The sequence below is a fragment of the Callionymus lyra genome, chromosome 14 (genome assembly GCF_982586985.1).
Source record: "Callionymus lyra chromosome 14, fCalLyr1.hap1.1, whole genome shotgun sequence".
NCBI classification, from domain to species: domain Eukaryota; kingdom Metazoa; phylum Chordata; class Actinopteri; order Syngnathiformes; family Callionymidae; genus Callionymus; species Callionymus lyra.
The window spans coordinates 24,062,818-24,075,766 of NC_141831.1; the positions used below are offsets into that span (position 1 = coordinate 24,062,818).

Genomic DNA, 12,949 nt, shown 5'->3' on the forward strand with positions numbered 1-12,949 from the left:
TGATATATAAAAAGAAAAAGTAAAAAGAACGTGTTAAAAAAAAGAAAAAATGTTTGTAAATCAGCCAAAAACATTTTCAAATATTGACCTTATATATGAACTAATGCTTGGACCTCTATTGTACTCATCAGTATGTGTCTGTTTGTACAAAACTCTCTTTTCATTTAAATATTTACATTTTAAAAATGTGCTTAAACCCCGCCCAGTGATTTGTTGTATAAACAAAGCGGTCAGTTATTACAGCTGGCTGGAGGAGGAGTGAAGCCGTCATTACATCATAATGGATTCTGCTCTCATAACCTCTCATTCGTCGAGATTTCAGACGGGGGAGAAATTTATAAAGTTACAAGCTCAAAACATCATCATGATGTGAGACTTACTGTATCTTGGAGATGAATACTCAATATTTGAAACATGTGAGTGAGTCAGTAGAGTTAAATCTTGACATTAGTTGCCCTTTAAATATGTAACAAACATTTTTCAATTTGAATTGAAAAGGAGAGGATATTTTAAATGAAAAACTGGTTAATTATTGTTTGTTTTCAGGTCCAAAACCGTGGATAATGTATTTGAATAAAGAAATAATGATAATAAAGATAATATTTTTAAATTTGTATTAATGTTCATCGACTAAAAGTGAGAGCGCTAAGAATCATGGGACAGAACAGGTGTGACCGCAGCATCTCACTGCAGACTTCCACTCCTGCGAAGGGAAGGAGGCGTTCACGGAGCTTCTCCTCCTGGTCGCGGAGCTCCTCCTCCTCAGTCCGGTTAAATGTCCTCCTCCGCCGGAGTGCGTCGCAGTGGGGGTCCTTCATGACGGACGAGCTGGACGGGGAACTTTTGTCATCGTGACAGCAACTGAGGGAGACCAACGATGAAGACTATTCTTGCTGCCTACTCTGGAGTCCTTAAAGGTACCAGCACCTTGCACCACACACACACACACTCACACGAACACACGCAGATGTTCGCACACACAACTCAACTCTGTGATGATCCGGATTCAGTTTGTATTGATGTTCAATTTAACTGTTAAAAAATAAAATAAAATAAATCTTCATCTCTAGCAGTGGTCACTTCTGAGATCATGACCTCTCAGCAAATATTTCCCAAAGACTACCTGTGATTTTGTTTCTGTGATTCCTCAGCTATTTCACATAATTAAATAAAGAAAACAACAACAAGTGTATTGTTTCATAATAATAACGTCTGATACAAATGGACATCTTTGTGACCTAGTTCTGTGTTGTATTTGTAAAGAACTCAATTTTGTTTTCCATTTAACATAATCGTAAATACTAATAGACTTTTTCTTTATTGCAATAAGTAATAATATAATTTAAAATACCCCGATTATTCTATATTGATTTATTCAGTCTTTGTTATTATAAACATACTTATGAATCCATTAATTAAAATTATATTTTCTTTAAGTCAAGGTTCCTATAAAAAAATGTTATATTACAGTTTGAAGTTACATAAGCGATATGACAAATAACTAGTGAGATTGAGATGTTCGTAAGCAGCGACCGTCAAGTAGTCTCCAGGTTCCAGGTATTAGCAGGCAGCAGTGGTCCAGCGTCGGGTTATTTTAGGTTGTTCAGATGGGATTAGATCACAGTGTTTTCCTGCCGTGGAGAGATCTTCTGCTGATTGGCTGTAAGGCTTGACTCTCTTTAGTCGCTCTAATGTGTCCATTATCCAAGGTAGAAGCTTCACACACACTCTCATGGGTTACTGGTGACTCGATGAAGTTTCGTGTCAAAATATTGACTGATGTTCGACAGGTCAGTTAAATCTTGTCGTCCCTGAGAGAATCATTAATCTCTGTTGACTTTATCGGATCATGTTGCTCCGTTCGAGCCTGTTACTGCGACAGAACTTTCATTCTTTTCTCCATGTCCAGGCACCGGATCCAGCATCCTCTCTGCCCTGCAGGACCTACCCGCGGCTTTCTGGCCCTGCAGATCCAAGATGGAGAAACGTCTGCAGGTCATTTCCGTGCTGCAGTGGGTCTTCTCCTTCTTAGCCCTCGGTGAGTTAGGCAAGATTATACCGCCAGGGCTTTGAAAAACAAGATGTTTTTTAAAGTGTAGGGATTGTGTTTTCTCTTCAGGAGTCGCCTGCACGGTGCTGTTGGTCTACATGTTCTGCACCGACTGTTGGCTCATCGCAGCCTTGTACACGGCGTGGCTGATATTTGACTGGAACACACCAAAACAAGGCAACTATTCCCCTTTTTTCAGTTCTTACGTGAAGGTTAAGGCTTTATACATTGAAAAAGAATTAACTTCCAAATCACCTAAAACGTTAAGTAATGTTCTTAGTGCGTCTGCGCTAAACAATAGCTGCATTATATTTACATGAATGAAAATTAGCACGGAACACGCTGAATGAATTTGGCCTTTACATCATTTTGTAAAAATTCTAGGTGGCCGCAGGTCGTCCTGGGTGAGGAGCTGGACAGTGTGGACATACTTCAGGGACTACTTCCCGATCAGGGTAGGTGTTTATAAGTCAATCGATCATATTGTTTGTGGATATAAAGACATTCAAGATGTTATACAGTCTTGCTTCTGAACCAGAAGCCTTTATTGGTCCTTCTGAACCAAAGACCTGTGTCTCTAGAAGCACTAGGACAACACTTACCACTGCCAAGGAGCTTATTTCCCTTTACAGAAAATACAGTATGAAAGCAAACGAATGAACAAAAACATTTATTACTATGCCATTAGTTTCTTTAGGTCGCTATCAAGTGTTAGCTAGCAAACTTACTGGGACATTTTACACAGAAATTGTCTTTTCAGAGAGTTTTTTTTTTTTTTGTTTTAAGTCAAGTTGTCCACATACAAAGAGCTTTTAAGTGAATAACAAAGCCTTTCAAACCGTCCACACAGTATATAGAGCTATATGTCAGTATTATATTTATTTGAAGCATTCATGCTCCCTGTGTCAGAACAGGAACAAGAAAAACATTCAAAATAAATCATGTGTAGAAATCCTAAAATGTAGAAAGATTGCAAGAAAGTGACTAAATAATGTAGCAAGTTTCCTGGATTGAAGTTGTTGATGAATCCTCAAGTTGCTCAAGGGATTCCATGGTTGCTGCTGGATGAGTCATGTTGCATTTTATACTTGAATTGTTTGTTTTTGTCAGTGATGTGTAAGTTGCTTACACCGGTGTCTTGAAGAGATTTATTTCTCAGCCAGTATTCCATCTTAGAGAACTTCAGTGATTGAGTTCATAGATCTTACAGCTGCTAACTTCTACTAACATGACGTTCATGTTATGAGTCAAGAGCAGCTTGTTTAGATAGTAAACCATTAGCAGGTTTGAAATTAATACAATCTAATCAGAGATCACTCCTGTCTGCACGGTGATGTCGTCGACTGGCAGCCGAGGACTTCGACCTCTCTGATAAATGAAGGATCTGTTTTCCTCAGGTTCCTGACGCATCCTTAAATGAGAGACTCTCCTGTCCGACGTGATGAGACAGCAGAGTCAGCTTTTAGTGGTCATGTGTTACAACAATCGTTTGAATCTCTTTATCAATACAGATCTCAATGCTTCTTTTTTTGGGATGATGAAATTGGCTTCACTTGGTTTGAAAAAGGATTAAATGGCTTCTGTGATCTCCTCACAGTTGTGACGGACCTTATCTAAAGCTGAACAGAGACGGTTTAGACATATTTACGAATTTGAAGCGCTTCCCTGTTTGGATGAACTTTGTCCGCCGCATGGATTCAAATCCAATCTTCAAGCTGTGGGAATGTGTGATTATGATTCCTGAAGAAACAATGACATTTTCCCCCAACAAATGTTTGAATTATCTTCACGTGAACCCCCCCCCCCCCCACAAAAACAACAACATTTCTTTAAACTAAGTGTTAAAATCAAGAAAAAATACTGAGAAATAAAACAGGACATACCAGCGAGATAATCGGTTAGTTCTAGTGCTAAATATCTTCTCTCATCCTGAGTGTCACGTCGGTGGAAAAACATCTAAATAAAGTCAAAGCTAACCTCAAATTTAAGACGCGCCCTGGAGGGTGTCAGGAGTACAAACGTTAGGAGCATGAGTTGCCGATCAATGACGTCCCTGTGATGTTCAGGATGACGTGAATATCTGCGAGAACAAGTCTCCTCACTTCTCATATGACATCTGCGCCGCCAACAGGATGTCATTAATGTGATCTGGTTGCTAGTTGGTTATGTTTACTCTCTGTCTGAGTTCATGTGTAAGCTTGGTGATAGTGAATAGCATCAATTATGGCACACTTAAACGATCTCCCTGTCGCCTCCCATTTACCTAGAACAGTCCAAAAGATGAATAACCTGTTTCCTAATGTCTTATTAACCGACTTCAGAAATTACAGTACACAGGATTGATTTTTTATTGCTACACTCAAGTTGACACAGTAAGTCTTATTGACATGCAGCTGATAAGGATGACCTAGCTCTCAGATCCGCTGGCTCCATACCAAAACAAACCATTTTTCTGTTTCTTTCTTTACTCTTTGAGCGCTGGATTATTCCAGCTAAAAACAACAAAACAAACAAAAACTGGTAGTTATGCACTTCAACTGATGTCTCAAATCGGATCAATTAAAAATAACTAGCATGTCGTTCGGCCTCTTCTGTAAGAAAAAAAAGAGCACAAATCATCTCGTTTTATTTGCTTTCTTTCCTGATTCGTTTTTAAACGGATGAGATCATATTTTCCTGGTGGAAATAAATAATATTGAAGGCAATATGTGTCATTGATGGACACGGACTTTGTCTCTGTCTTACAAAACCACGAAAGATATGGACCATGTTATTAGGTTTTAAATATTTTATTGTCCCTTTAAGTCTCTTGAATAGACTCAAAATGATAAAAAAAAAGTCATTTTTCAGGTGATTGTGACAGATTTTGAAAAATAATGCAGAAGCTGCTAAAAGTAAAAAAACGTGGAGAAACTTTTAACAAGGCTGCTGCTTAATATTTGAGCTATAGAGCTATTATTTGGGTAAAAAGCGTTTGTAGCATTCATAATAACAGTGTAATTAGCGCACAACTGTTGTTGGCCTTTTTGGAGTTGGCAGATGAATAAGGCCACAACGAAAAATCTGACTCAGTCCAGACACATAGTTGTTCATGGCGGTCATTTGGAGTTCAAGATAACCTGTAGGAACCCTGTAGCACCTGTTAGACAAACAAGCTGACTCAAGTGCCCTTTAAATTAAAGATATACATTAGATTACAGTGCAGAACTAACAAGATTGTTTTATTAAAAACTTCAGATATGAATTAAATTATTTTCAGAGGTTGTCTTTTTTTTTCAATTTATATTTACGTTATTTACTTTTTACTCAGGATTTCCCAAAAATTATTTTTACAATTTGGTTAATTCAGATTCATTTTTTAAAATGTGTTTTGAAATTTGAAATGGAAAAACATGACAGATAAACAAATAACAGAAAACACAAAATTCAGAATGTTCAAAAATAAATTGCAGTTGCATCACTAAATCAGTTTTGATAAAATAAATCAAAAGTAACAACAGAAAAAGGTGGAAGTATCCTGTTCTTTCTGCTACAAGTGTACCACTTGTTTCTGATCGCAGTATAATTTGCAGTATTGACATGTGCTTTACTCACTGATCTCTCAAACCCTTGACTTCACTAATCCCACTCAACAGTTCTCCCCTCATATGGATCTCAGCCTAACTGGGCCTCTCCTCACTTTGTTCCTCAGCTCATTAAAACCCACAGCCTCCTGCCGAGCCGGAACTATATATTCGGATACCATCCTCATGGCATCATGTGTTTCGGGGCTTTCTGCAACTTTGGAACTGAGGCCACTGGATTCTCCAAGATATTCCCAGGCATCCGGCCGTCCCTGGCAACGCTGGCCGGGAACTTCCGCCTGCCCGTCCTGCGCGACTATCTGATGTCTGGAGGTAGGTGGGTTGAAAATGGAAGGACGAAGGTTGTGATACTGACGCTGATGCTGATAAGTGTATCTGTAAGAGAGCGGACTTTTGTCCTGTTACACAGCACGAATGTTTACTTGTGTCTGCTGATTCAAACCTTTCCCTGTCCTGTACTGACTGTGCTGCAATGTCAGTTAATGACAGAGATTAACAGACAGACCTGGAAGGAAAATGTGTTTCTGTTTTAACACAGTAGAGACATTTCAATCCTTCAATTCCGTTCGATTGGATGCCATAATATAATGTCTATTATAATATTTTTATATAAAATATTAAATGGTTGAATTTAACATTTCGAATGGTGTAAATGGGATTAAAAAAAAGCTTCTTTTTTTTAAATATAATTTAATACGATTCAAATACTTTCCAAATGAAATACTTTTTGTATTCATATCTTTTTTAAATCAAATTCAAAATATTGATAAAATAGTGGCACCAGAAAATATCAAGCAATTTGATAAAACTTTTAGCCAATCATGCGATGCACGGGCGATCATGTGACGACATATTAGCACCCAATCAACTATTGTCAGTAATATACCAACATTTTAATATTAATTAATTTATATTTAAAAGGCTACAAATGAAAAAAGAATTGAATTTAGAACATATTTTTTGGCATTATTGGAATAAGAATATCAAACCCTAGCCGTAAAAAAAACATCATTATATATATATATATATATATATGATTAAATTGAATGTTTTGAAATATTCAATGCTTAGAAAAAACAACTTTTCAATAAAAACAAAGTCAGGTTCAACATTTTAAATGTTAAATAAATATTCTAATGGCACGGATATACTTTTAAAACAACATTTTAAGTACATTTACCCATTTTGTTAAACATGTTCCTAACCTCATAAAACTTATTTTTCTTCATGTTTTCACAACAGGAATCTGTCCAGTGAATCGTAACTCCATCGATTACCTGCTGTCGTGTAACGGCACGGGCAACGCCGTGGTGATCGTTATCGGGGGAGCGGCGGAGTCTCTGCAGTGCACCCCGGGCATGAACTCCGTCACGCTGAAGAGCCGTAAAGGCTTTGTGAAAATAGCGCTGCAGAAAGGGTAAGCCAGTGCACCCACATATCCGCGGCACTCATAGCAGCGACCTTTACCAAATCTGCTCTGAATAGAAATAGAAAGAATTATGCAGCCTTTGCGTCGCAATAATGAGACTTGTCACCATATATTTTTTTAATAAATCATTTATCGCAGCCATACAGAAAGATTTTGTTTGAATATCCTAACTGAAAATATCTTTTTCACAGTCTTTTGATTCATGTTTCAATCGCCTCACGACTGACGTTTTCATAATATCTGGTCTCATCTCTAGTATTTTCTCTCTCTGTGACTCTCAATGGCTACTTCTGAAATATCCATGAGGATTATATGTATCCAAAGAGGCTTAAGACTTTGTAAGGAACTTCACTCAAAACTACACTCATAACTGGACTCACACATTCCGTCTCCATTGAGTGGGTATTTAGGCCGCACAAGGTCGGTTTGGTAACAATGACATAACCCAGACTTATGGGCCTGTTGGATGAATAAACAGATACGACTGAATGTTCCAGAAGAACATTCTTAATCTCCTTTCTCAATATCCCTTATCTCATCACCTGGACTGTGTTTCTTCAGGGCTGACTTGGTTCCTGTGTATTCCTTCGGAGAGAACGACGCCTACAAGCAGGTGATCTTCGAGGAGGGAACGTACTGCAGATACCTCCAGAAGAAGTTACAGAAGCTCCTCGGCTTCGCACCGTGTGTCTTCCATGGATGTGGCCTCTTTTTCGGAAACTCTTGGGGGATCGTGCCTTATTGCAAGCCCATCACCACCATAGGTACAAACTTAGCAATAGACTCAGTTCTCAAGTTCTTTTTTAAAACATGCATGACTAAGATGGAGTCTCTGGACTGAGCGAGGGTGAAACAAAAACAAAGATAATGTAATATAAACAGTATGAAAAGGGACAAAGGGTTTGTTACAATAAGGAACTTTCATGTATTATTATTTACATCATTTGTTATCATATTATATATTATACTACTTTCTTCAACAATTGTTTTGCGGCAGTATTTCCTTTAACAATGCAACATTTCATTTGTTTTCAGTTGGGGAGCCAATCACAGTGCCAAAAATTGAGGAGCCATCAGAAGCTACGGTGGAACTGTACCACGCCATGTATGTCAAGTCTCTGGTCAGCCTGTTTGACAAGTACAAGACCCGTTTCGGCTTAAAAGAGAGCGACCTTTTACATGTTAAGTGAACGTTTAGAGCAACTCTGGGGGGGGGGAAGCTTCTTCCACGAACCTTGGCAGTGATCCCATACTTTGCTGGTGCAAGTGCTGCCGAATCTTTGTGCCTGGTTTGGATCATCGCTGGACTCTGGACTGTTCACACAAGCATGTTTGCTGAAGAATCTGTCCCTCTCTGTGTTGTTCCTCATGTCAGCACATACGCGTTGTTCCATATCTGGACACATGTTCAAAAGGAAGGTCTTGTAAATCTTAAAAAGTGAAACAACAACAACATCAATGTAGTTGCATGATGGGAAAGGTAACACAAGAAAATAAGATGCCAAAAATTGTATTTAATACAACGAGATGATAAAGATGTAAATCTTCCTCGTGTAAAAGCATCAACAATGCAAGTAGTACAAACCACTTTAAGATGATGAGCCCAAAGGTTAATTGAGCCAAAGAAGTTTATTGTCAAACCATATAACTGTAATTTATTAGCTGTGAACAAGCGCAATCTTGTCTGCCCATTCATTTGGGTAGACCCTCAACATATGTGCCTATGATGTATTGATGCCATAAAGTATTAATTGCCTATTGGAGATGTAATACGTCTGATGCACTTTTTGTATCGTTGATTACCTTCAGAGCAATGAAAACTGTGTAAGAAATAGTAGTTTTCTAGCTGTTTATTAGGGATGTATACGGTACAAAAATAATAAATTGCTGATGTTAATTGGTGAAATAGATAATATATGTTTTGAACAGTGCCTTATTTTTGTATTGCAGTATAATGTCAGAGTATTTAAAGTATGGATGTGGTGGTTGGATGTATACTGGGAATCAAACAAGTGGATTGGTATCATGTTATGAAGGTGGATGTCGAATTCCTGAAGATTTCCTTTGGTTCTACTATAACTTGATATAAAGAAAATTCCTGTGCAATGAATATGCAGGCGGCAAAGATGAACAAGACCTGTCTTTGTGATGTCACCCAACTGCTATTATTTAAATTAAACTTTTTTATGTTTTACAATGTACAATTGTTTGTCTTTATGAATGTGACCAATCAGGAAATACATTCATGGAAGAATGCGGCAAATCGAACCCCTCTTTAAAAGATAAAGCATGATGTATGTTATTCTAAAATGTACATTTTCCTTTTCTTTTAAATATTAGTCGTGTTGTTACAATTGGCGCATGGCTCCCCCTAGTGGCAAATCTCTGTCACTCGCTTCAAAATGGCTCAGCTCATATTTAAGAGCGTTAGTAACTTTACAGTTTTGATATTAGTATTTTTTTTATATATTTTGGAAATTGCTGGTAGATAATGTTCAAGTCTATTTATTAAATTAAATGAGATTTTGCGTGATAAATATCAATTATTCGTGGATGAAATGCGCGTTCAAATGGCATTTCTACGTCACATTAAAATTCAGTATTCCTTTTTTAATGAAAAGAAAAATGGATCGGAAAAAGGTATTGTAAATTATTACAGTAAATGGGTCACCTGCATGTCACGCTGTATTGCGCTACTTCCTCGTATTTTGCAGGTTTGACAGAATTCAACATAAGCCCGCCTACTTCTCGAAGATAAACAGATCGCGTGGCCAATGAAATCCCTTATAATAGAAATTGACTCCGCCTTTACTTGATAGACGTTTATTTTAACCAGTCAGAAGAAGGGGCGGGCGTTCTCTAAACCGGAGACGGATTTCCGAACTGACTGTAGCAAATTAGCTCGGACTTTGTTTACGTTCCGCTCGGTTCTGTGACAGCTGGCGTGTCGTCGCACCGACACCGACGACAGCACCTGGTCTCTCCCCGTGGAGGTCCACACCGTAAACAACTTCAGAAACTTGCACCCTTGGCACCGCTGAGGGGATGCGTCTTGAATGAAGTAGACTCGCTGCATGCCGACGGGAGGATGAACTCCGTCACCGGTCGGGTCCTCGCCATCCCCGGTGGTTCTGTCACTAACTCCGGAGCGTCATCGTCCCGAGCCTTACACGTGGAGCTCACCTCTCAGCAGGTACATGTCGGGACGTTTGAATCGTTTTGGCCTCACTGTGCATTCATGTAAAGTCAAAAACTTGTCGCTGGTAGCATCTTGTTGGCAGGCCTGTTAAGCTAGCAGCTAAAAGCTAACAACTGTTAGCTTATTTTGCTACTGAACTCTACTCACTACATTGTAAAGCATTTCCACCATAATTGAAAAACAAACTTTAAATGGGTTGAAATGTAATAATTTCTTAGCCATATACGAATCACAGTTTTGCCCGTTAACTAAGCTATGTAGTCAAGAATAAGTCACCTCAACAGAATAAACATTATGATCTCAACTCAAATCAAAGTTTTGCCAAAAAATAATTTCAAAATGTTCCCAAAGGATTATGATCTACATGCACTTTGAAGCACCTGGATATAATTTGACTAAATATTGGATGCAGATGTGCAATGCTGACGTCTGTGTTACTTACAAGTGAATTCTAGTTTAAAAAGCGGAGTAGGAGTAATCAATATACACTATAATACATTACCCAGACTACCTGTTAAAAAATAACATCTCATACGAACAGACAATTTGCAAAATAAAGTCTAAAGTCATTAGTTAAAACGTACACTTTAAATAGTCAAGAGCAGTTTAAACTAAATTTGAATGTTCAAATTTGTATATTATTTAAGATGGAAGTGAGTCATATAATTTGTGTAATTTATCATAAACGAACAACCAATGTCTAGTCGTAAAACATGTAAAACTTTAACCTAAATCTATCCATATCAGTGACACTAATGCCTCTTATTTGAGTCAAATTAATGAATTATCTGAAGCACACAATAAATATTTTTGGTTAATGTGTCAACTCTTGAAATACTATTGCATATTTTGCATGTATTTTAGCTGTATAGTGTTTTTGCTTGTTTAAGCACTTTGTGACCCTGGTCTAGAAAGACGCTTTACTTATAACCTTTACTTTACTTACTTGCTTTATATTTCATAACTACATACAGTATATCACTGCACTGTCACAAGCGTTAGAATTTATGGCCACTTTTGTCATGGGAAGTCCAAATTAAATCCTGCAACATTTCAGTAAGCCTCATGTGTTTCCATTTTACAGAAAGCTGTGACTTATCAGGAATTTTTCTGGTAGATCTGTTAGATTTTTTATATATTTTATATATTTCAGCTATGTAGCCTCTTGCGGGAATAGACAATAAAACATCTGTTTGTCATAAAAATTGTGTGTTAAATCGCGACTCCTCTATTTGAGACATTCTTTGAGGAGTGAGAATTTATTTCTAGGAACAAAGATTTTACTCTCATACCTTTTCCCAACAACCCTGGAAGTGAGTATCACCAAAGATCCATTTAATTGTTTGGATTTATTTTGAATTAAACTAAACCTTTGAGTCAGTTTGTTTTTATTTAAACATATACATTGCAAAATCTTCATTGTCGTTGTCAACACAGTAATCTAATGTCAGAAGTATTTGTTTGTCTTTTTTTGTTGCATTCTCGTCATGATCAATCCATACTCCGTGCAATGAATAGAAAACTTGTTTGCTGATCCGTTTGTTCTGTGATCTTAGGAGAAAGTTTATGGTCATATGTGGAACAGTCAGGAGTTTTGTGTGTGTGGCCCTTTCAATCGTATAGTGGGATCCCATGACTTGGATTTAGTCTGAATATCACTGCAGGAAAATGGGTGGGCTCGCGGGGCAGCAGAGAACATGTGCATAGTTTGACTCATGCAGTCAAAGATTAATAGAAAAACTAACTTCTTATCATAGGCAATGCAGATCTTTTCTTAAAAAAGATGTGGTTTATTCCTGCAACAGACTCTCATCCTGTCCAGGGTGTCCCCGGCCTCTCACCCAAATAAACTGGGATAGGCTGCAGCCCCCAACGACCCCCATTAGAGAACAAGCTGCACAGAAAATGAATGGATGAATGAAATAATGCATGTTTTGCTATATGTTGATTGTGTCGGCATCTTATCAATTTTTCTTTTGCCACAATGATTTCTAATACTTTTCCAGTTGACTTTTTTTTCATTCCTGTTGTTGGATAAGATGCTTGATAACAATCATGTTTTTTCTGTTTTGTGAATGTCCTGCAGAGACGATTACGTCATCTCAGGAGCATCGCTGCAAGAAACATCGTCAACAAGAATGGATCTCCACTTCTCGACACATACTTCACCCTCCACCTGTGTATAGGAGACAGAATATCAAGTGGTGAGCAGGACACTTGGTTCTTATTTACATGTAAATGGATACACATGCAGACTGTTTCTCTAAACTCAAGATAAATTGAATGTACAATTAGAATTGAATGTACAAATGTTGTTACTGTTCTTCAAGTAATAATGGGCTGCTAATCCAGAATCTTTAAAAAATTTGAATTAAAATAATCCAAAAAAAGAACTTAAATGTTTTTTCAAGACGATTATCCCTTGTGTTTGCAGGTTCTAAACAGATGCTTGTTTTTCTCCTTTCTAGACTTTTACAAGAGTGAAGTCATACGCGACTCGCTGGTGAGTTTGGTTATTGTTATTAAATACTGTTGCACTGCGTATGTTTTCTTATATTTAACGGCAATATTTTTCTTGTTTATGCCAACTATTCTGAGCCGTTTGCATCATAACTTTTTAAGTAAATGTAATGTGTTGACCGTCAGCCTTGTGACTGAAAGATATATACAGGAGATCAAATAAAAGA

General features: G+C 37.6%; 2 protein-coding genes across 2 annotated transcripts in view; both read left to right on the forward strand.

Annotated features, from left to right (window-relative positions):
• The first annotated feature begins 809 nt into the window (after positions 1-809).
• On the forward strand, positions 810-9,267 carry dgat2 (diacylglycerol O-acyltransferase 2). Its single transcript, XM_087807074.1, has 8 exons — positions 810-917; positions 1,910-2,038; positions 2,120-2,227; positions 2,435-2,505; positions 5,742-5,946; positions 6,877-7,051; positions 7,625-7,827; positions 8,099-9,267. The coding sequence occupies exons 1-8, from the start codon at positions 878-880 to the stop codon at positions 8,251-8,253; spliced, it is 1,086 nt and encodes a 361-aa protein (XP_087663200.1). The 5' UTR covers positions 810-877; the 3' UTR covers positions 8,254-9,267.
• A 694-nt stretch (positions 9,268-9,961) lies between these two features.
• Positions 9,962-12,949, forward strand: part of uvrag (UV radiation resistance associated gene) — a 52,120-nt gene continuing 49,132 nt past the window's right edge. Inside the window, exons 1-3 of the mRNA XM_087807532.1 lie at positions 9,962-10,256; positions 12,349-12,466; positions 12,731-12,765. Coding sequence (XP_087663658.1) covers positions 10,152-10,256; positions 12,349-12,466; positions 12,731-12,765 — 258 coding nt within the window. The 5' untranslated portion in view covers positions 9,962-10,151. The remainder of the gene's footprint in view (positions 10,257-12,348; positions 12,467-12,730; positions 12,766-12,949) is intronic.